Consider the following 22,487-nt stretch of genomic DNA (forward strand, 5'->3'; position numbering starts at 1 on the left):
ACCCCCCCCCCGCCCAAAATCCCCCCCCCCCCCACAAGAAAAATCCCAAGACCTTCCAGTTTTAACATTCAGTGAAACATTACAAGCTCTTTAAGTAAAACAAAGTACCTCAAAGGGTTCGTATTTCCAACCAGGCGTTCATTCCTGGAAGCAATAGCAGGCAAAAATGAAATTAATGAAAAATCCTCTCTACATTTACTGTGAACAGCTGTGAGGACTTATTTTTGTCATCTGTAAAAACTAAAAGGTAATCCAACATTATCCCACCATGAACCTTGTTTAAGGACTTTCAGTTAAAGCATGCAAATGGTCCCAAACCGAGTTATCCCTTCTGTTACACACAGATCCCCACCACCAACATACCAAAGGATATAAAGCTGTCAGGGTAAAAATAATCTTTCTGTTGAATTATTGCCAGTACTGTTTGCACGGTTTTTGGTCAAGATAGCACAGATGAAGGAAAAACTCAACACTTTGACAGTGTCAACCAGAGGGAGGTTGCTGGGGCCGTTGAGGGGTGAGAGGGCTCGACGTTGTAGTAGTACCCACATTCACATTAAATAGACTTGCAGCGCAGACCAGAAGTCATGTCACCCCGCCATGGCTTCTTGACTTTGGAGAGTGACAGGAGTAAATTGTTCATCTTGAACTCCTGAGAGGTGAGAAATCGATAAAAACGATGACACGGTCCTTGCATCAGCAAGATACCACTGTCACCAAAGGAGCCCGGCGTGGCTAACGGCAACGTCATTCACTTAGCCAAGGGCATCGTAAACTGGAATTCATCTGAAGGACTTGTGTGTTTGCGTGTGAATGTGTTTGTGTGCATTTCCTTGCTTTTCAGATGGAAAAAAGTAGAGAAATGTTTTTTTGTTTTTTAATTCCCAGAGTTCTTTGGCTTGATGCATTTCTAGGAAGGTGAGGTGTGCATTCTCAGGTGACTGATGAGGTTGCGCTGCTGTGTGAACTTCCCACCACATAACTGGCATTCATACGGCTTCTCCCCAGAGTGGACGCGCATGTGCTCTGTCAGACGGTACTGGCGAGTGAAGCGCATGCCACACTCTTCACAGGCAAATGGCTTGAGGCCAAGATGGCTGCGCATATGGCGTGTCATGGTGCCCCTCTGGGTGAACATCTTGCCACAGATGTTGCAGGGGAAGGGTCGGGTCAGCCAGTGGCTCTTTTCGTGTTGTCGCAGGGTTGCTGGGTCTTTGTAGCTTCTACTGCAGACTGTACACTTGAATGGACGTGCTTCAGAGCCAAAGTTGGAAGGACCCACAGGAGCAGAGAGGTCTTCTGCCTCTTCCTCGTCTTCTTCCTTTATGAAGGTCCCTCCCTCCTCCTTGATGTAAAGCTCATCCTCGGTGTGTGTCTCCACGTGTGCGTTGAGCTGCTCAGAGCTAGGGAAGCCCTTGCCACAGGGAATGCACACATAGAGGTTATCTCCAAATGCTGGCTCAAACCCTTCCTGTCTGTACACATAGTTGGCGCTGCGATTTCCTCCTCTTTTACCTCCTCTACCTCCCCCACCTCCTGCAGCCTCTCCATCACTTTGACAACTCTCCTCACTGTGGTCCTGGCCGTTTTCTCCTGCTCCTCCTTCTTCCTCGTCTTTACACTGAAAGGACTGGTCGGAGGTGAAACTGCTGCCACTTCCCCCTCCAGCACCAGAGGAGCGGCCATCTTTGGGACCTACAATCACACCGTTGACAAGGGGTCTGTCGTGGTCTTCAGACTTCAACCCTGTTGCCTCTCTCTTAGGCCATTCGTTCTTGCGAGAACCTTGTCTGGATTTCTTAGGAGGTGGGGGCCCATCTGGCTGGTTCTGGGTCTCTTCTGAGGTTTTGGACGAAGGGTTTATCTCCACGGTTTCTGAGCCACATCCATCTACACCTGGTAGAGTGGCAGAGGAGTCATCCAGTGAGGCACTGTTGGTTGTGGATACTGAGGCAGACTGAGGGGATTCTTGAGAGTTGCTGTGTGGGCTGAGAGCGTCAGTGGCCATGCCCACAGAGGGAGGGCTTTTCTTGGACAGGTCCAGTCCAAGGTCTGGTTCTCCAGCGCTTCCTCCACTACTGAGGTTGCCATTACTGTTGCCATTGCCCCCATTACCGTTTTTTCCAGAGCTGCCAACAAACATCTCATCATCAGAAAGTTTGTCCCGAAGGCCTTCATCTGGTTGTTGCTGGTCAGCATCAGAGGGAGTTTGGGGGTAGTGGTTATTTGGGCCGGCTGGGGTCGAAGAGGAAAGTCGTTGGTTGTTGAGACGTAAGCGGCTGAGGGGACCTGGAGTGGAGGGTTTGCCGGGTAGAGGTTTCCCACCACTGCGCTTAAGCTTCTTTCTGCACAAAGCGGCGAGGTCATGGAGCTGGAGGTAGCTAGCTGCTGTTAAGAGGGCACTGAAGTTTTGCTCGCTGCTCTGGTCCGTTGAGGACAAGAGCTTCCCAGTGTATATGAAGTCCAGCACTTGTCTGAATACAGAGGGGTTAACCATCTCTGTATCAAGGTTGATGAGGTTATCATGAAGAACCAAAGACTTAAAGTAAATGCTGCTTGCAGCCAGGATGTTCTTGTGGGCACGAAAGAGCGCATTCTCCACCACGATGATGACATCACACAGGAAGCCCTTGGCTCTCTGTTGGTTGAGTTGCAGCAGCAGGTGTTTGGCATGATTTGGCAGTTCCATTTCCACCTTCCTTCTTTCCTTTTGTCTGTCGGTCTCTCTCTCTTTCTCTCGCTCTCTTTCTCACTCTCTCTCTACACAAGCACCACCTAAAGCTGAAAAACAAAAATGACAAAAAAAAAAAAAAGAGTTTAGTTTGAACATGCCTTTAAATTGACATATGGTTTTAACACATTTGTGTTTATCGCTAAGTTTAGCACAATGCAGAGGTAAAAAAATCCATTCTTGGTTCTAAACCAAGCCATTGGTGGATGATCCTTCAATATCACATCTTGATAATTAACCTCCTAATTAAAGAACCAAAATGTTATGTGTGACCTATTCAATATTTTCACCGTCTCAATTTCTTTAGTCTCCAGCAGATGTCAGTTTTTAGTTGTCCAAAAGAAATGACATCAGTCCGTGTATACAATACAAATTATCATCCTTTTGTAAGGATGTGTAACATGATTGTGGATTTTTCCTCAACTGTATGTGAACCAGGTGGAGTAAATTAATTAGTAAGGGCACATAAAGCCACACACCATTTAACATATAGACTGCACACGTCACATTTATCACTGTTGTTACACCAATCCAAGTTTATATCTCACGCAAATTAGTAACCCGTTAACACAGCATGCCACATAATCACATAGCAGCTTAGAAACTGGAACCCTTCCCTCCCTCTCATTTTCTCTTTTACACACACACACTGCAACCTGACATGGATCAAGTTCTGATTGCACATACTGCCACAGTTGTGGCAACAAAAGCCAAAGGGTGGAGAAGAACAATGGGCAAAGTAACTACTGTTCTAAAGAGGTGCCTCTTTTCTGCTCCTCTTCCCTATCTCTGTGAAGAAACTCCAGTTTCGGCGGGGTGCCCTCTTTGGAAACCCCGTTAGGACTAGTATCCATTAGGTCATGGTAATGTCAGCTCTGCCCCATTGTCTGGAGATGGGGAGGGTCGCTGGCACAACAGAGCCTAGGGGGAAGGATTAGGTGACACCTGAGCAGGTAAAACCACACAGGAGCTGGGGCAGAAGGGTGGGTGGCTCAAACACAAGGACAGTACCACCCGATCCTCCAGAGAGGCCCTCCTGTGTAGAATTAGGGCAGCTGAATCTTATTCAACTATAACCAGGACAGTGCTGCCCTACTTAAAACAAACAAACAACAACAACAACAACAACAACAACAACAAAAAAAACACGTTCAGGAATCAAAAAATGTGTATAAATATAGGACGTGATTTTAATGCCGTAGGTATATCAGCATAAAGAGAGTTGCTTCTTTGATAACTTTTATCAGAATATGTTGTAACATAGGAGAATATTTAGGGACGGAGAGAAAGCTGAGCTCAGGATGGAGCAGAAATTAGTGTGCAATTTAAACACTGTGGCAACTTAGAGATTTACTACAAACAGCATGTGATTTAATAAAAGGACTTACAAAAAATGTAAATGTTTCCTTCCACCAAAATTACACTAGTCAGGCCACATTTACAAATCCAATTTTTTCGTGTATGTATTATGTATAACCTGACCACACCAGGCTACAAAAAATGTTTTATAAAGGAGCAGTTTGTTTTTTAAATTTGCGTTTGACCAGCTCCAAAAAGGCAATGGTAGCCATTAGCCATGCTAATTTCTAAATGTTTTCTGACTCATCAGCCCAGGAGTCACATTTCCTTATTGCATCTTAAGTAAAGCAATTATTCTTGAAGCCAAACAAAAGTGCAACATACACAGCTAGCAGCTATTTTGGCAGGTCCTGTAGTTGTTTTTGTCTTCTTAAAGAAAGTAAAGCAAGTATTGTTGAAACTGCCAACAAAAGAAAGAAAATCAGAGAGCTACTAAATAATTAAGCCCTTACACAACTCTGCACAACTGTATGTAGTGATATGTCAAGAAACTATAAATATAAACTAAAGACTTGTATATGTATAAAATTATAAATAAATATAATATAAAAAATAAAATAAAATACTTTAAATATAATAAATACTTTAAATATAAAAAAATAATCAATGTAAAATAAAAAGAAAACAACTCGTGACACAGACGGTTAGGTGAATAACACAAAACCAAAGGAAGCAAGTCTGGACCACATCAATGTCGCTACAGTTAAGCTGCTGCAGTGAACAAAGTGTAGTCTATGAATAAGACTTGTCTAGCAGCTCTGTTGGAACACTGCTAGCACAATCAGCTGGAGTGATCATTACTCTCAGGTCCACGCATAAGACTTGCCCATTCTGCTTTGACACTTCTAATCATGGGCTTCTTCCCCTCCCCCCATCACTCCATCTGCTTCTCTCTATCCTCAACCCTCACCAGTTTCTGCCTGGGCATGGAGGCGCATCCCAGGAACAGTCTAGTAATCCCAGTGCTATTCCCAATGTCCCAACGCGCAAGTGTGTGTGTGCCTGTGTAGCCAGCATCTGCAGTTAATCGTAGAATGTGCTACAGGGGTGTTTAGAGCTGCAACCTGCTAGTAGTGAGACACAGAGAGAGAAGGGCCTCTGCTGCGGTGCCAGTCAGGAAACCATATATCAGTCAGGTCCTTCTCTTAACATAGGCACACACCTCTGTTGGCTTTATGGGGGGATTCAAGAGGCTTTACCAGCAGACTGACATAAAAGGGGGCTGGGCTCAGAGTAAAGAAGCCAGCTCAGGAGAAGAGAGGAAAAAAAAAAGAGCCATCCCCCACCTCCCTCTTCTTCTCATCCAGAGCCCTCACTCTCTCTCCCGCCCCCATCACCCACACAGCTACCCTCTCCCACTGGCCCCTACAGTGCTGTGCCGTGCCTGCTGGATTCCAGGGAGCTGCTAATGGATTACGGCTGATCTATATGCAGCTAGGGTGGTACACGTGTAGGCCCAGCTCCTCTTCCAGTGGTGCCCAGGCTTTCCTAATACCACAGGCGGGGATGGGGGGATATAGGTGTGCATCATTAGGGCAGCTCTATCAGCAAGGGAGAGATGCACTTACAGTTTGTAAAAACAGCCAATATCTCATCAAAGGAAGGTCTTCTGTTACACCAGCATTAAGGATGTGGTTCTCAAACAGAGCTGGCCAAAAGTTTATTACTTCCTTACAACGGCTCACAGGGAGATTGGTAGATTGCACATGAACTGTTGTGGAGATCAACGAGCAAGCAGGCTCAGACCAAATATGGCACCACATACCAACAACAGTCACAGCCTTGGACTGCAGATCAGTGTGGATGTTGCCGTTCAAGCACAGCCTACAGGATCAACTTACCTTGACTGCAGTGTAACCTTTTCAAAACTGGCCCTGGTATATGATAGAAGAGCCAAGTGCATTTCATAAAACACAGCAACCTGGCATTTACCCTTCACTCTGACTGGTCTGAGGAGCCCGCTGACAAGGAGATGTGCAGGGATGTTTGCCTAGACCTGACAGACAAGTTCCTGATGACATATCCGTGAGAAGAAGGAGCGGTGAAAACTGGTGAGAGTCAAAGTGCCCCCAGCTGTCAATTAATATCACGCCCTCAAAAAAATCAAACTGGTTAGGCTACAGGGTCTAGACGGTCTGGTTTGTCTTCATTTAACGCTGCCCATCACTGCATTCTCCATACTGTGGAGTTTAGGCTTTAAACAGGGAGCTGGTAAACCCCCCTCACAGTCTGTGTTCATGCAGAGGAGGTGACAGGGAGCAGTGGGCTGTGGCACTAATCTCCTGAACTGAGGAGAGAGAGCAGCCAGGAGAGAGGGCAGAGGTGAGACAAAGTCCTGTGGCGCAATAACAAAACACACCTAGGACTGCAAAAGGTCATCCTCTTACAACCAACAGAAACCCAGACCAAGTGGGACGTCAAAACCGTACTCCACCTGTGACATGAGCATTTATACCAAGCCTATGAAATTATGAAGAGTACTGACTTTTTCAGAACTGCACAGACGGCTACATTATCTTCATAATAATAGACAACATTATTGAGCCAATTGCACACACACACAAGGAACAAGACCTTGATGTGGACGCATGTACAGTCAGAGACAGTGTACTTAATGACATGCAAATGTGCACAGACACACACTCACACACACACACCCTGAGAGTATGCCGGTGGGCAGAGGCAGTGGGGGAGGGGCTAGGGGGATGGTACAAAGCCAGTTTGAAATACAAACAGAACAACCAACCACCTCGGAGCCATTTCAACATGGCTGACGCTGCTGTGTGGGTAAGGTTTAGCCAAGCAGGGCTCATGAAAACTGCAGTTACCTGAGCTTTTAGTCAGTTCGTGAGTGTGATCTCCTATACACCTGTGCACTGCAGTATTGGACATGTCAGAGAATATGTCAATACTATCCCCCTGAATTCCATTAAATACGGTGGGTCTGCAACTACAGGTTACTGGTGGAAAAAAAGTCAGCACATTGTAGGATTTGTACAGCTTTCCACTTCATTTCAGTTTTCTTCCTCATTTTTTTTTTACTCCCACCCAGTTATTTTATTTTTTAGTGGGAGACCAAATGTGTTTGCACACAGAACATGCTGTTCAGCTGTGGAAGCCGGCTGACTTATTTCTGTTGTAAATTAGAGCTGGGATTGGCTCCCATACCAGTAATGATGTTTCCTTTCATCCCGTCACACTGCTGTGACAGCGATACTGTCTCTGCTCGCTCTTTGTCATGCTCACGGAAGAGTCTTTTCAGAGACCTGTTACATATACGCGTAAAGAGAAATCAGGTTGCCCCAGTTTAAATCTAGGAGGGTTAGGTGGCTTATCTTTGCAAGAACTTGGTGATGCCAAAATAATAATAATAATAATAACAATAATAATAATAATATATTTGTATGACAAGGTGTGATTAAGAAAATACAAGAGGAAGTTTTAACCAGTAAGAAGAAACAACCTTGGGAATTAATCTTTCTTCACTGGCACAATTATGATGTTTAATAAGGCTGTGGTGCTACATATGGCTGTATGTTAGGGAATTATTGTCAAAGAATATAGTCTGAAAAATTAAATATTGCTAAACTTAAATTATTACTAATGTTGAACTCCTTGGTATCAATGTATGTTTTGGTAGCCACATTAGCAGTGCTAGTTTGGCTATGGATTTATGAACACTTCAATGCCAGGCAGTTGGAAAGGCTGTTCTATCAGGTGGCTCTTAGAGAATAATTTACAGCCAATAGAGTTATTACTAGAGCAGCCTGCTGCTGTCTGTGCTCAGGATAAAAGCAGCCTCTGCAAATAGGTTAAAATGCTCTAACAAGGCATAACTGCAGGGCTTTTAGTCCCCGAGTCTTTTTTTCCTGTTTTTCAGAATAAGCTTCAGAGAAAATGCCAAGCTGAACAAAATACTGTGACAAGTATCAATAAATAATTGCTTACAGCCAAGGCCCAACTCTGACCACTTAAAGAATTTTGGATCAGTGCCTGGTCCTACTGCCAACAGAGCTGCATGAAGCTAAATTCTTCCAATAGCCTAATAGTTGAAAGAATGCAGTAATGAATGAAATGAAATGATCAACACTAACAGACTGAATATGCACAGAGGTCTAACATCAATTTCAATTTCTAGATAAACTAATCTATCTCACCTTTTTTAGTAAGATAACTAGTAAAATCAGCAATACATGTCAGTGACAGCTGCACTTTACAGTCACTTACTTGTACTGCCTTGATATTGTTATTAATAAAACCGTACTCATAAACACAAACAGGCTGCGACAGATATTTCAGGAAGTGATTAAAATACTGCAGAAACCCAGTCGTTGTATTTTTTCCATAACCTTCTCATTAACAATTCTTTAATTCTATACACATAGCCGTGCTTTTATGTATTTTATTTCTCCTCTGCTGAACTGTTAGTTAATAAAAAAGCCCCATCCACTCAATGTCCAGGAGTTCGATGGATGCTGTGACCCCAGAGATGCCCCCACAATGTGCCAAAATAAAGTCAGCTGCATTAAACAAAACAAACACAAGGACAAATTGGAAATACTTTTGGAACCAAAGAATTTCTTTGCACCACGTCAATAATACCAGTGGGAAAAAGCAGCGTCTTAAGCTTTTTTCCCCCCCCCAAGTTACAACACAACAACCGGTCGTGAATGAATGTGTTTTATGGTGTGGATGTCGGCCACAGGTAACACTAGACATTAAAGCCTTGGACAGGTCTATAGGGAGTAACAGGTATACAAGTGTACTCTCCCAGGAGTACAAAAATAACTTAGTATAAATTCCGCCTCCATCACATTTATCGTCCTGGCAGTGCAAGATGTAATTGCCTGAGCTGGGTCTTAAATCTTTGCCGTCATGTCTCGTTTAATTCACAACATTATTACTTACAGGCAGGGGACAATTTTATGCCATGATTAAAAAAGGCATAATAAAATATCAATAACAAGATATCTGATTACAACACACAGAAGAGAGGCAGAGGACGGAAGCCCGGACGTAGACCAGTATGGATCATACTGTTAAGGTGGAATTCTTTATTTCAGTTATTTTACATTATATAAAAATGTGTGTTATTTACTCCACTGCTTGGAGTTTGTTTGCTTATCAAGAGATATAGGGCTAAAACATATGCATAGATGTGAGTAGAGTTTAAATATGGCTTTGGAATCGATGTGTCATGTCATGTCTACGTTTAATGAAAAGCAGCAGTAAGAAGAACATGATGTCTAAAGCTAAAGTTCTACCTAGTGATAGCCTTCTTTAGCTTCATTTCTTACATTGAAGTTTGAATTTTGAGCACTTGCTCATCTGGAAGAAAAAAGCATAAACTCAAGTTAAAAGTCGGTACCAAAACAGAAATAATATAATAATAATAATAATAATAATAATAATAATATTTGAATCAAAATAAAGTTTGTTGGATAGCCAAATATTTTAATAGACGTATATGTGAACCTAAACAACATTCTTTCTAGCTATATATATATATATATTTATAAATATATACATTTCATTAATTAATTAATTTGTTTTACTTAATGAAGTCTATATTATTTACCTGCACAAAACACCATTTATGCATAATTTTTATTTAACATTCCTACTTTAATAAACAAACATGGCCTTTTGATATGGGAAAAAATATATATAAATAAATTGTTCTTTTTTGTTTAACTATAAGGATGGTGTTCTTTGGTTTCCATGTTTCTCCGCTCCCTCAATTATACACATGCCTCCATTCTGTGTCATGTCATTTTTCAAGGTGTTCAAAGACTTTGGTCTGACTTTGTGATGCAATTTCAGCAGAAGGTGGAGTTTTTCTTTCGTCTGCCACCTCGCACTTCATTCCTATGCAGGGCTAAAATGTGTGTTTTAAAGCTAATTCCAGACCGTGCTGTGTCTTTAACCAGTGTCTAAGCTGTTGTTCTACAGTTTTTAGCCACAGCTCCTATCAGAGATCTTGATTTCTTCATCTTTTAATTGAAAGTAAATACTTTGCCCTATTTTTATTTTGAGTGTGGACTTCAGTTGCATGTCATTACGCTGCACTGCCAATTGTGACTCAACTGAAACTTGCCCTCTAAGTAAATTAAATAATGGCGGATGAAAATTGACAAATACTATCCAGGAACTGCCATTCACACATACTGCACTCATGTCTAAAAAGTGAAGTAATCACACACTTCATTAACTCGTCAACCTTTGATAAGTGTGATGAACTGTCTCCTGTCTTCTGTTGATGAGATAAAAAAACAACAGCAACAAAAGCAGCAGATCCATGACCTGATGCCTGGTGCTTAGGTTAAGGACAGAGGGCATGTTGGGTAGGGAGAGATCCGGTATGATCTGAGGTTTTACAGCGCTGCCACCCCCTCCTCTTCCTCTTTCTGCCTACACACACACACACACACCATAACCTTCTGGCTATCAGCACAACATTCCACAGACTGTCTTCTTCTTAAAGAACAACAACAGCCCTGCCCTGAGGAGTTTTCACTTCACCACAGAACAAACCAATCTGCCCTGGAACAGGCAGCACAAAACAGACAGTTCTGTAGAGATACGAGAGCACAATCTATATCGTAAGTCGTGGTCCAGTATGTCAGCAGAGCGCACTGGCCAACGACCCTCTCACTTCACTGTGCTGCCCGCATGCACGTACACACCAGTGTGAGCCAAAATCACTATGTGCACAGGGTACTACAGTATGGGTGTATTGAGAAAGGGGGGAAGATCCACGCAGGGTGAGACAAGACCAAGTGACTGATTATGAGGATCATGAGGCACACACATGGGCCTCAAATTACCCTACAGGGCTCAGTCCCTGGTAATCAATGAAAGCAGTCACACTGATCGGTCGACTTGATCACATTAACTTGCTTGACATTGTTACGCCATGAAACTGTATATTTGTTTGTCAGTGTCTTTTGTCAGTAGCATTGTATTAGTGTCAGTTTACTCAGAAGGAGACACTGCTGAGAAGCTAAAAACTGTAAACACACACGCATTCATAATCTCTGTGTACCTGTTTAAGTCTTTTATAGTCTCTTATAAAAGTAATGGGATCACATGAACCATGCCGGTGGTATAATCCCAGTCTTCAGAGCCCATTAAAGTTACAGATGCAGCATTGTCACCAGGGCTTGAGGCGGAGAGGCCAAGGGCAGTCTTCCAGTTTTTAACCCATCCTCAAATGTTCAGTATTGAGAAGGTAAAAAACTGCATTTCCATACACTCTGCCAACTAATGAAACTAGTGTAGAACAGTAATAGGGGGATACATAGGCTCAGAAACAAGTAGCTACAAATCTTAGAGGGTGTAACCAAACAAAACATGATACTATAATCATCATATTAAAGCCTCTACACACTTTGATGCTGCGCACCATAAGAAGCAATAAAAATACACACATTTACAAGATCAAGATAATGTCAGGATAATGGCTGCAGTGATAAATGTAAACAGAAAGACCTGGCTTTTCTCAGAAGTAACAGTAATGGAAAGCACTTATATTAATAGGTCTAAAGTATGTATATGTATTTGTGTGGGTGGGTGTGTACGGGGGGCCACAATAAACTGCAAATTTGATTCATTGTTTAAATGTCATTGTACAGGTAACCTTGATAGCAGGTGGGAAATCTAAAACTAAACAAAAGTTTACAGTGCCAATGAGTAGCTAACTCATATTGACGGCTAAACCAGTTAATCAGGAACTTTAGTACCTTCAAAAAAAAAAAAAAAAAAAGAGTCTTATAACGAAGAATGTTTTTGCCATCTATTGTTTTTTTCTATGCCTTGTGAACCTGTATCAGAACTGGATACGTTTCATGCCACTAAAATTGCGGTTAAAGAAAACCACATTACTGGGATTCCTCTGCCTTATTATCAAAAAAAAAAACAAAAAACAAAAAACCTTGGTACTTTTGACAACTGAAAAGAGAAGGCGATGAAATCCATATTATGCAACGTTGAATGCGAAATGCACAAGACTGATGGGTCATAATGTAATAGTACACCCGTATTTTAGTGGAGCTGATCACAAAGATGGTCGATGGAGTGCAGAAGACCACCTTTAGGCCTTTCGGGGTCTTGTACAGTTATACTACGTCAACGCAATATGTGAAACAAGCTTCATAATCTATTCCGTATCAGTCAATCCACTTTAATGATTTAATTAGCACTGCCTTTGAGTCTAATCCCGCACATAAACAATGAAGAGTGCTCAACTGTGGCAACATCCCTTTGATCACCCGTATGGAAAAAAACGCTGCGTACAGTGTAGAAAATCCGAAACATTCACATTTAAATTGCTCCGTGAGAAAGAACAAAAATGACTAAATAGAATGGTTACATGACAGGTAACGATCCACGAGTCTCCTCATTATCGTGCAATTTGACCAACAAATTCAACCGACGCGTTTTACACGAATGAACGAAAACAATTTCAAGGAATAGATTTGACTAAAACGCAGCGACAGAGTGGTCGTGGGTAGATTTCTATATCTTTATTTGTTCACTGGTAATTAAAGGCACACACAAACACACCAATCGAACGCTGAGAGACGAGACACATCTCTTACAAACGGACGACGCCAAAAATAAACAGCGCAACGCCGACAACACGTTCGGTGCCCTTGTTGAAAAGGCTCAGCGGGAAAGTGGCAGAAATGCAGCCGGGGGTTCTGTGCTTGGCAAGCCGGCTGGTATCGAGCCCGAGCAGGCAGCAGCGAAGCCCCTTTTTGTTGGCACGCTGTGGAAGAAAAAAAACACCAGCGAAAACCACAGCGAGCCCTGCAGCAGCAGCAGCTAATGGAGAGGAAAAAAACCGACACGACCCACACTGGCACCGAAGCAGCACCGCGGTACATGTTCGGCCCGAGTAGAAAAAGGGAATATTTCAGTTAAATTTACCTTCTTACATCGGTAGAGTCTGTCTCAAGCGTTCTTTACCATCCTCCTGCTCATCTCACAGCCTTCGGGACGCCATGTTGCAAGCTTATGACGTTAGGCTTCCTCACCCCTGACCCACATTTGAATAGGAACCAGCCCAGAGTGCAGCAGAGAAAACACCCCACGGTGGGAGGGTTTGGCCACTCTCTCAGCCCCCTGGCAACTTTACCTGCAAGATGGCAGAGACTAAAACGAGAAAAACCAACCAACAAACAAAGAATTAACGTGTAGGATAACTACGATGTGGCCGTTTTCTTCCGGTAGCACCAATTTATGACACAAGTCGAGAATCGAGAAGCACAATCCTATTAATTATTTTATTTTTTATTTTTTTATATAATGTTCACTGTATTAACCGATAGTATTAATAAGGACAGAGGGCGTTGGAGAAACTCGCAGTTTCGTCACTAGTTTCTTGTGAGAGTTACAACAACCGACGTCGTTATCAAAACATTTAAATGATTTTTAATAGATTTGGGACAAAATGTTTGAATTTGTACTTGAATATATCCACTTAAAAATGTCTATCGTTTTATACGACTGTTTCTCAAAAAAATTAATCGAGATTTATACATTGAACCACAGCTTATTGGCTAAAAGAGCTCATTTGAATGAGTCGGTTTATTATCATTGTTGTTGATATTATTATGCGGTTGACCATAAATCACTTGATGATGCCGCGTTTTTTATCATTATTTCTTTATGACATTTGATAGTGTTTAGTCAAGAAATCCTTTTGTGACAAACCGATTAATTTGAGGCCATTTTAATACACTATGACTTTGAGTATATGTCGAAAAAAAGCACAAAATCATGAAAACACAGAACATATTCACATGTAAGAAGTAACGATTCGACAAATAAGTTGTAATAAATTAAATTTAAAACTATTTTAATAATATTTGTCTTTGGAAAGACCCGACCACGTTTCAAAAGACAAGACACAGAGGGAAATATGCTTTGTAAGAAACTTTATTTATGTTGCCAGATGGCTTTGTGATAGACATAGGGTGAGAAAGAAGGGAGAGAAATCGGGCACCAGATGTGCGGAAGCGTGGAGATCTGCATGCCCCTCCTCTCAGCGCAGAGGAACTAGACCTCAGCTCCCAGCCAATAGGAAACAGCGTTACACACCTCCACTCAGGATCTGATCCGAGAATCGTTTAATGGATAGGTTTTAGTTACAATTCTTTCATAATGGCGCCTCGGAGAAAACTTTTTTTAATGACTGAACATTTACAAATCTTTGACTCTTGTACTAGAGGGCAGCTTTCTTTACGTTTGAATTTCATTGATGGGGCTTTCATGGCGCGGTGCCAAAGTGCTCTTCTGACACTGTGCGGTTGCCGCAGAAACTGCATCCGCTGTGCGCACTGACGTTGCGTAATCTGTGTTTACACTGGCTGAGCTATAGCGCCACTAGATTACACTAAATAAAATACTATATATATTTATATATATATATAAGTGTGTGTATATATATATATATATATATACATTTCCCCCCATATAATGATTTCCCCCCAATATATATATATATATATATATATATATATATATATATATATATATATATATACATATATATATATGTAATGGGGGAAATCCTACCAACTACTGAGTGATGACAATTCTAACAAAAACAATCTGATAAAAATGTTGAAATTTAAAGACATTTTAAAAGAAAATACTTTAGACAATCTACCAACTATAACACATGTAACAGTTTTTTCCATGTATGGATGTTGATTGTATGTGTCTAGTTCATGAGCATTTTTTCAGGCAAAATATACAATTTTACAAAAGAACCAACAACAATAACAAAGGGTGAGAAAGCTGCATTTGAGTCCTCACTGCCAACAGTAGTTCATACATACGTCAGCGTGTACAAAATGCCCCCAGCATGTATAGGGTTGACTTGGGTAAAACCCGCAACGGCCATGAGTATCGGGTACAGTTCAGAACGCACCTGCTTTTGAGTTTGTGACCTACTTTCCCACGTTTGTTATTTCATATATTCACCTTTAAAAAAAACCCAGCTTTTTATTTCAGAAATGAAAGAACATTGTTATTGTTATATACGTCTCCATGTAAATAACTTTTTAAATATTTTTTTCACCTAGACCATTGTCCATCTTCAAAGTAATCCATGGATAGATGCGTCTAACCGGGCCGAGTCCTCCAATTTACACGCCTGTAAAGGGGGGAGATGGGTATATTATTTTTTATACATTATATAAAAAAATATGAAGGATTCATACTTTATATATTTTTACAAGAAGACTGGTAGTCTTATTGTCTTCTTGTGCAGGAATCAATGGGTTTTTTTCAGCAAATACTATGATTTCTACATCAGGTGTGATTTAACATCCTTCATCTCCTCACCTCGTCTTCCTCCTCCAGCAGGGTCTCCACACACTCTTGAGCAGCGTGGCTCTCAGCGGAGAACAGCCGTAGATGTACAGGACAGGGGTGAGGGCTGCGTTTACGCGCGGCAGAATCCGCAGAGGGTCGGTGCCCTCGTTCTTAAAAGAGTAACACACGGAAGCGAGAAAGTTACAGGCGGTAATGTGACAGAATATTGGCAGCCAGGTGCCCAAGAAACTGGCGGCCACCACCAGTATCAGATAGATGGATGCCCGCTTGGATTCCCTCTCTGCGGACGGCGGCTCTCTCCCCAGTTGGTACCTGGCGATCATGAACAACTTGATGTTTAGACCGATCATGATGATCACGGTGACTATGTTGGCCGCCAGCGTACTAATGCCAGTGATCTGTGTGGCAACGCCGACTGTGACCAGGTTGTGCAGAGCCACAATGGCAAAAGCGTAGACCCAGTAGGAAGCAATGATCATCACGGTTCTGCTTAAGGTCATGCGCTGGGAGTATTTGAAAGGTGAGGACACTGCGTGGTACCTGTCGGCCTGAGCGGCCAGAATGGCCATGTAGGACAGACCCAAAAATGTGGGCACGACAAAAAAGGTTCTGGTGGGGGAGTCGAAGGTGTCCCTCACATCTAGGACACCCACATAGTAATAGGAGACACCTGTGCAGATGTCACTAAGGCAGGTGCTCAGCATGTACATGAAGCGGTTCTCAGTGCGCAACGCCCTGTTGATCAATATGGAAAGAGACACAGATATGTTGAGAAGGATGATGGATGAAGCCAGGAAGACGCTGAAGAGGAGCATCAACACGTTCCCGAAACTTGTGAGGGGTAGGACAAAAGAGAGACCGTGGCTGCGGTTACTCATGTTTGACTGTCTTCATGGCTCAGCACAGACGCACAGCACTGACGCCACCACGAGTGTCTGTGGAGCAGAGGGTCGTCAGCTCCGTGTTAATTTATGTGGGAGTTTCAACAACAGGTCCATGACTTTTCCCTCCTGAGAGCAAGACAACAAACCTCTTAATGAGGACCACGTCATGTACACCAGGTGTCAAACTGAAATTCACACTGGGCCAAAATGAAAAACAAAACTCAATAATTATTCAAATATTGAGTAGTGAATTATTTCATATGGAAACAATCTCTCTCTCTCTCTCTCTCTCTCCCTCCCTTTCTTTTCACAGGTCAATACCAGAAAAACTAAAAAAGTATGTATATAACAAAGTGCATTCACCTGTAATACTACAAATCCTCACAGTAAATAGCTACGATCTCGCGGGCCATACTGCAACTCTGCAGTACGTTGTGGTTTACTGCTCCCTCTGGTGACTGAAGAGTGTCATTACCATTTACATTACATTAAGTCAGTGGTTCTCAATTTAATTTCTGTCATGCTCCCCAGACCCCATTGGGGACAGAAATGTTTTCACATTTTCTTCATCAAAGTTTTTTTTTTTTTTTTTACATATATACCATACAAATTTGACAGTTTTTACGCGCAATAAAGAACAATAATATGTGATTTATTGTATACTGTATTTGTACATGATGTATAAATGCAACACATCCCAGGAAGCTGCTGTCTAAGGACATTACAGTATTGTGTTGTAGAAATATAATTATGGTAATCTATGGCCTATATATATATATATACACAACTCTGCCACACAGGACTCATCAGGGCCAGGTGTTCACTTCATTCATTTGACAAACCGTTCCTATAAGTCCTTCCAAGACTGAAAGGAGGAAAAATGTACGCTCCCTCAGCCTGCAGCAAAAATCAAAGTTGCCGTTTTTCGAGAAGAAATACTCTTTCTTTTTGTGAAGATGTGAATTTTACTAAGTAATTAAATCTAATTAATTCTCTAAAGGCCACACACAGGGCTGTCCTGCAGGACTACATGGTCTCAAAAGTTTGGGAAACACTGTTATAGACCTGGACATTTTTTTATGAGGACCCATATTTTAAAAGTCACAAACCTTTGCGACCCAAGTCAATAGACATAATTGGTAAACTCCTGGGAAACATGATGCGAGACAACCCCCCCCCCCCCCAAAAAAAAAAGAATCTCTTGCGACCCACCTGAGGGTCGCAACCCAGTCTTTGGAAAAGGATGGTCTAAATGACAGGGCCACCTTCTTGGTTTCCTTCTGAGGCCCATTAATGGCCCAGGTTAATAACCCATTGATGCAAAGGGTAAGTAGGAGCTACAAAATCTGCTTAGGTCATACGTACTCTAATCATCCAAGTGAACCCCTGTGAGTGAGTGTTCAGTGGACACGGGCCTCAGCTCAACATCCCACGTGTTAATGGAGAAGGTTGTCTTGTCTCGTGGGTGGAGGTGAGTGTGTGCGTAAACGTTGATGTGGTGTATAAATATGATGCATGCTCGCCCCTTTTGACGCTGGAGCGCAAGGATGCTCCTGAACGCCACCATCCCCCTATCGGTGGACTTCAGTACTCCAGAGGACTTCCTCATCTTCATCTTCCACATCCTGTTCGCCACCAGCGCGGTGCTGGTCGCCGGCTCCGTGGTGATCGGCATCGCCTCTACCCGGTCACTGCGAGGCCAGAACCGTTTCATATTCATGCTGAACACCAGCATCAGCGACACCCTGACCGGCTTCTCGGTCTACTACCTCGGTCTCTTCGACGTCCAGGAGGGCTACCCCTCCAGGAACGGCACGTTTTACATATTACCCTCGTTCCTGGGGGTGAACATACTGACGTTCCTCTTCGCCCAGTTTGACCGCTACTTCGCCGTGTGTCACCCGTTCTTTTACAACCGCTACGTCGCGCGGTGCGTGGTGATCGGGATTTGCGTGTTCTGTTGGGTGTACACTTACACCATCCTCACGGTGCAGAACTTGGTGCCGATTTCTAGAGCGGCCCAGATTAACGCGTTCGGGGTGATGACGCTGCAGGTCATAGTTGTAGTCAAACTGATGATGACCATTAAACTGTACATCATCGCCAGGAATCACCTGACCAGACAGGCGCCCAGTGCGGACAGAGATAGCAAGAAAGAGTCGCTGCGCATCATTGTGTTCGTGGTCATCTGTTTTCTTGCTCTGTGGTGTCCGTCTTTTGTCAATATCATCGTCAGACAGATGACCAGTAACGGCCTGAGGTTCAGGAATGAGGCCACTAACGTGTTCGCCATCATGGCACGGTTAAATGCGCTGGTCACCCCAGCTCTGTACATCTGGGGCAGTCCTTCACTGAGGGGGGCAGTGCGGAGGAGGATCTGCCCCAGGAAGGCAAGGTCAGTCCCTGTTCAAACTGTTCAAACAGGCTCTAAAGATGTCTGAAAAGGTTTCAAGGTTCATTAACACTAGAATTTCTAGAAACACAACCAAAGACCAAAAAGTGATTTTAATATAGACTGACTCAGTCTGATGTATGTCTGTCTGTTTGTAAATGTGAATATTTTCTGTTTTCTTTGCAGATCTGAGGCACATATTTACCATACTTTTAAGCATGATTTGTCTTAGAACGCTATTTCAAACTGTAATTGTGACAGAACAGTATGTCCAACATCTACTGTAATTGTTAGATGGATGATTACCTGATTATGTGGAGCACGAATTCAGATGGTGGTTATGAAAAAAAAGTAGGTTGATTGTCATTATGATGAACATCTTACAGTGATTAATTACCCCTGTCTGTCTGTCTGTCTGTCTGTCTGTCTGTCTGTGTGCCCTCATCCTACGTCTCCTTTCAGAGTCGGATTTTCCAGTAAAGGGTGAAACAGCCACACCAACATGAACAACAGGGGGTGTACTACACACACACACACACACACACACACACACACCATCATCATCATCATAAAAAAAAAAACACCAAAAAAAACCCCAGCCACAATAAAAAAAAAAGTTAGACGTGTCTGTTCTAGGTCACTGTATCTGACAACTGTGGATTGGCGCGTTTTATTTATTTAATTATTTATTTATTTGTTGTATTTCAATGAATTTCTGTTGATAAATGATATGACACGTCATCACTTATTATGTGACATTGATGCGTTTTCCAAGTCCCATCGATGACAATGAAAGCGTATTTATTATTATTATTATTATTATTATTATTATTATTTTTATTATTATTATTATTATTATTATTATTATTATTATAAACTCATGTAACGACGCCCAGTTTATGTTGGTTATTTGTTAAGGAGAAATTAACTTATTTTATATTTTTGTAACAGCTATCTGCGTTGCTTGCACTTGAAATGTGCTTGTAATTCGAATTTTAAAATTTTTTTAAAATCATCATTTTATTGTTTAGTGTTGGTGTGTAGTCTTTGCTTTGTGTTGTGAATTTTAAGAAAAAAGATATAAATATCCTTATCCTTGTTATTAACAGATAAAAATGCAGCTCGTACGTTTGTAAAACGACATGTTGGGGCTAAAGAGATTGATATTTCTATATGTTTTATGTTTTAACTGACAATATTAATAATCAGATTATTTTTCTGCGACCAGACCACCTCTTTTTTTCTACTGTAAAACATTACCAAAGATTGTTATAGATAGAAAATATGACGTTTTTCTAACGGCTTATTCGTATAAATATAGATATATAATATACTGTATATATAATCAATGTGGAACAAGGGGGAAGAGGAGGGGGAGTGGGGGGCGTTCTTCAGCCGACTTGATTGAAGTGCGGCCAGAGAAATCAAGATACGGTTATTTCTCATTGGAAGAGACAATGAACGTCAACACGCGCTACAAAGATAAATACAAGAGAGTGGATTTACTGTGAGACAGTTCCACGGCTCCACAGCACAGACTCTGTAACAGGTGGACTGACTCGTCGTCTTATAGCAGGGAAGGACGACTTCATTATTACTTTATAGTATAATTTAAATCTATGGGGGTAAAAGAATAGTTTGTGTTTAAAAAATCATCCTAAATTACCCACGTCACTCCGTACATACCGCAGGAGAATCAGATCATGGTGACGTCACTGTCATAACACAATATAAATATATATATATATATATATGTCTATATATATATGTGTGTGTATATATATATTCTTTGGAGTCGGGTTAACGATGTTCAACGCCACAAACCCCGTGGCGGGAACAGTTCCTCTCGCCGTGGACTTCGACAGTCCTGAGGACTATTTCATCTTCATCTTCCAGCTCGTCTTCGCCACCACCGCTGTCCTGACGGCGGGACCGATAGTCGTCACTATTCTGTCCACCAGAGCCCTGCGCCTCCAGAACCGGTTCGTGTTCATGCTGAACACCAGCATCAGTGACACGCTGGTGGGGCTGTCGGTGTACTACCTGGGCCTGTTCGACGTTCAGGAGGGCTATCCTTACCCCAGGAACGGCTCCTACAACATCCTTCCCTCCCTGCTTGGCGTTAACCTCATCACCTTCCTGTTTGCGCAGTTCGACAGGTACTTCGCCGTTTGCCACCCTTTCGTGTACACGCGCTACGTAACGCGGCGTGTGATCATATCTGCAAACGTGTACTGCTGGTTCCATATCTACGGTCATTTACTGATCGTAGTGTTCCTGCCTCTGTCCAATGCCATACGGATGTATGTGTTCACCATCATCAGCCTGCAGGCCGTGGTGCTCACCAAAATCATCATGACCATCAAACTCTATGTTGTCGCCAGGTACCAGCTGACCAGAGAGCCTCCCGGAGAAGACAGGGAGAACAAAAAGGAGTCACTGATAATTATGATTTTTGTGGTCAGCTCCTTCTTGGTCCTGTGGTCTCCATCTTTTGTTAACATTACACTCAGACTGATGTTGGGGAAAGGAGTGACGTTCAGGAATGAGGCAACCAATGTCTTCGCCATCATGGCCCGTTTGAACGCCGTGTCCACCCCTGCGGTGTATCTGTGGGGGAGTCCTAGGCTGAGGAAGGCCACGATGAGGACCGTATGGGGCAAGGTGTGTCAAAGATGCAAGACGAGGTAAAAAAAAAAGTTAAAAAAAAGTGGAAAATGCATTTTTTCCTTCAGTTCTTAACATAATCTCAACCACCATACAAACTGAAATAGACTTAACTGGTTTTGTAACGCTGTATAAAACGTGAGCACATAGTAGGTTATTTATGTTTAGAAAAAAATGTGTTGTTGTAAAAATATTTCTGTGCGGGTTGTAAATCCAGAAAGAAAAAAAAATCTATTCTGAAAGCAAAAGTGAAAATCATGGTTATTCAAAGCGTGTTTTTCAGTTCAATTTCAATTTCAGAGTTATTTTTGGTTCAGTACATGCGTCTTATTTTGTGCGCAACTCATCAGCAAAGCGTAACTCAATAGTTATTTAAAACTAAACAGTTCTGTTTTAGAACGTGTTTATAACAGAGTTTCTTTTTCTGTTTCATTTTCAGACGTGTCTCCTCTTCTGTGAAAGGCGTCCACAAAGGACGGCGGTGAAAAACAGTCACAGACTGACACGTGTGAAGACGACTCCTGCTCCACACTGAACATACATTTATTGTAAATACATACATTTATTGTAAATACATACATTTATTATCGATTTTTGCAAAGACGTCGTTGGTTACTCAATAATTGCGTTTCCATGAAATATTTCCACAGAATTATATGCGATAAAGACGCAGTTCAACACCAAGAAAGAAAATGTTTTATACATATATTAATTTCATTGATATATATTCCAGCCAGCGGTTGTACATTCAACTGCCACATTTATTTAAAATTGTTTACAATAATTCAATTTAATTGAACGGAAATTAAATTGCTGAAGGAGAGTGACGTAAAGATGTATTAAATTATAAAAGGTGAAAGAAAAAAAGTCCGACCTCTTAATACAAGGCTATTTTAGTTTTTTATTTGTCGTTAATTACTCAGATTTTGTTATAATATAATTATTTCATTCTTACTTTTTCTCACGTGCGTTTGAAAGCAACGGCCTGTGTGTGAAACATGACCCCACGTTTTATTATATTCTCACTCTTACAGAAGTCATATTTCTATTTATTACCACGCAGTAAAATCTGTAATTTGTGTTACAAAATGTCTTGCAAAAAGCTAAA

The 22,487-nt window shown here is 41.9% G+C and overlaps 4 protein-coding genes across 5 annotated transcripts; 2 read left to right on the forward strand and 2 right to left on the reverse strand.

Annotated features, from left to right (window-relative positions):
* Nucleotides 1-23: 23 nt before the first annotated feature.
* hic2 (hypermethylated in cancer 2) lies at nucleotides 24-13,302 on the reverse strand. 2 transcript variants are annotated; one of them, XM_017042978.2, is made up of 2 exons: nucleotides 13,030-13,302; nucleotides 24-2,781 (listed from the first exon to the last, which is right to left on the reverse strand). In XM_017042978.2, the coding sequence occupies exon 2, from the start codon at nucleotides 2,687-2,689 to the stop codon at nucleotides 911-913; it is 1,779 nt and encodes a 592-aa protein (XP_016898467.1). In that variant the 5' UTR covers nucleotides 2,690-2,781; nucleotides 13,030-13,302; the 3' UTR covers nucleotides 24-910. The 2 variants fall into 2 exon arrangements, with proteins under 2 accessions (XP_016898467.1, XP_008334344.1); XM_008336122.3 differs by having other exon boundaries at nucleotides 13,022-13,302.
* A 2,139-nt stretch (nucleotides 13,303-15,441) lies between these two features.
* On the reverse strand, nucleotides 15,442-16,314 carry LOC103397825 (adenosine receptor A2a). The gene has a single exon (XM_008336219.1). It carries the CDS (start codon nucleotides 16,312-16,314, stop codon nucleotides 15,442-15,444), a length of 873 nt encoding a protein of 290 aa, XP_008334441.1.
* Nucleotides 16,315-17,867: 1,553 nt separating this feature from the next.
* LOC107990235 (G-protein coupled receptor 15-like) lies at nucleotides 17,868-18,837 on the forward strand. Its single transcript, XM_017042857.2, has one exon. The coding sequence runs from the start codon at nucleotides 17,868-17,870 to the stop codon at nucleotides 18,759-18,761; it is 894 nt and encodes a 297-aa protein (XP_016898346.1). The 3' UTR covers nucleotides 18,762-18,837.
* A 1,681-nt stretch (nucleotides 18,838-20,518) lies between these two features.
* Nucleotides 20,519-21,560, forward strand: LOC107990236 (uncharacterized). Its single transcript, XM_017042858.2, has one exon. The coding sequence runs from the start codon at nucleotides 20,519-20,521 to the stop codon at nucleotides 21,401-21,403; it is 885 nt and encodes a 294-aa protein (XP_016898347.1). The 3' UTR covers nucleotides 21,404-21,560.
* Nucleotides 21,561-22,487: the final 927 nt, after the last annotated feature.

This window comes from Cynoglossus semilaevis, chromosome Z, assembly GCF_000523025.1.
Source record: "Cynoglossus semilaevis isolate Cse_v1.0 chromosome Z, Cse_v1.0, whole genome shotgun sequence".
In the NCBI taxonomy this organism is placed as follows: Eukaryota; Metazoa; Chordata; class Actinopteri; order Pleuronectiformes; family Cynoglossidae; genus Cynoglossus; species Cynoglossus semilaevis.

What these genes read in the sequence shown, in the direction of transcription:
- LOC103397825 (XM_008336219.1), bottom strand. Translation starts at nt 16,314, where the DNA reads ATGAGTAACCGCAGCCACGGTCTCTCTTTTGTCCTACCCCTCACAAGT.
- hic2 (XM_017042978.2), bottom strand. Translation starts at nt 2,689, where the DNA reads ATGGAACTGCCAAATCATGCCAAACACCTGCTGCTGCAACTCAACCAA.
- LOC107990235 (XM_017042857.2), top strand. Translation starts at nt 17,868, where the DNA reads ATGCTCCTGAACGCCACCATCCCCCTATCGGTGGACTTCAGTACTCCA.
- LOC107990236 (XM_017042858.2), top strand. Translation starts at nt 20,519, where the DNA reads ATGTTCAACGCCACAAACCCCGTGGCGGGAACAGTTCCTCTCGCCGTG.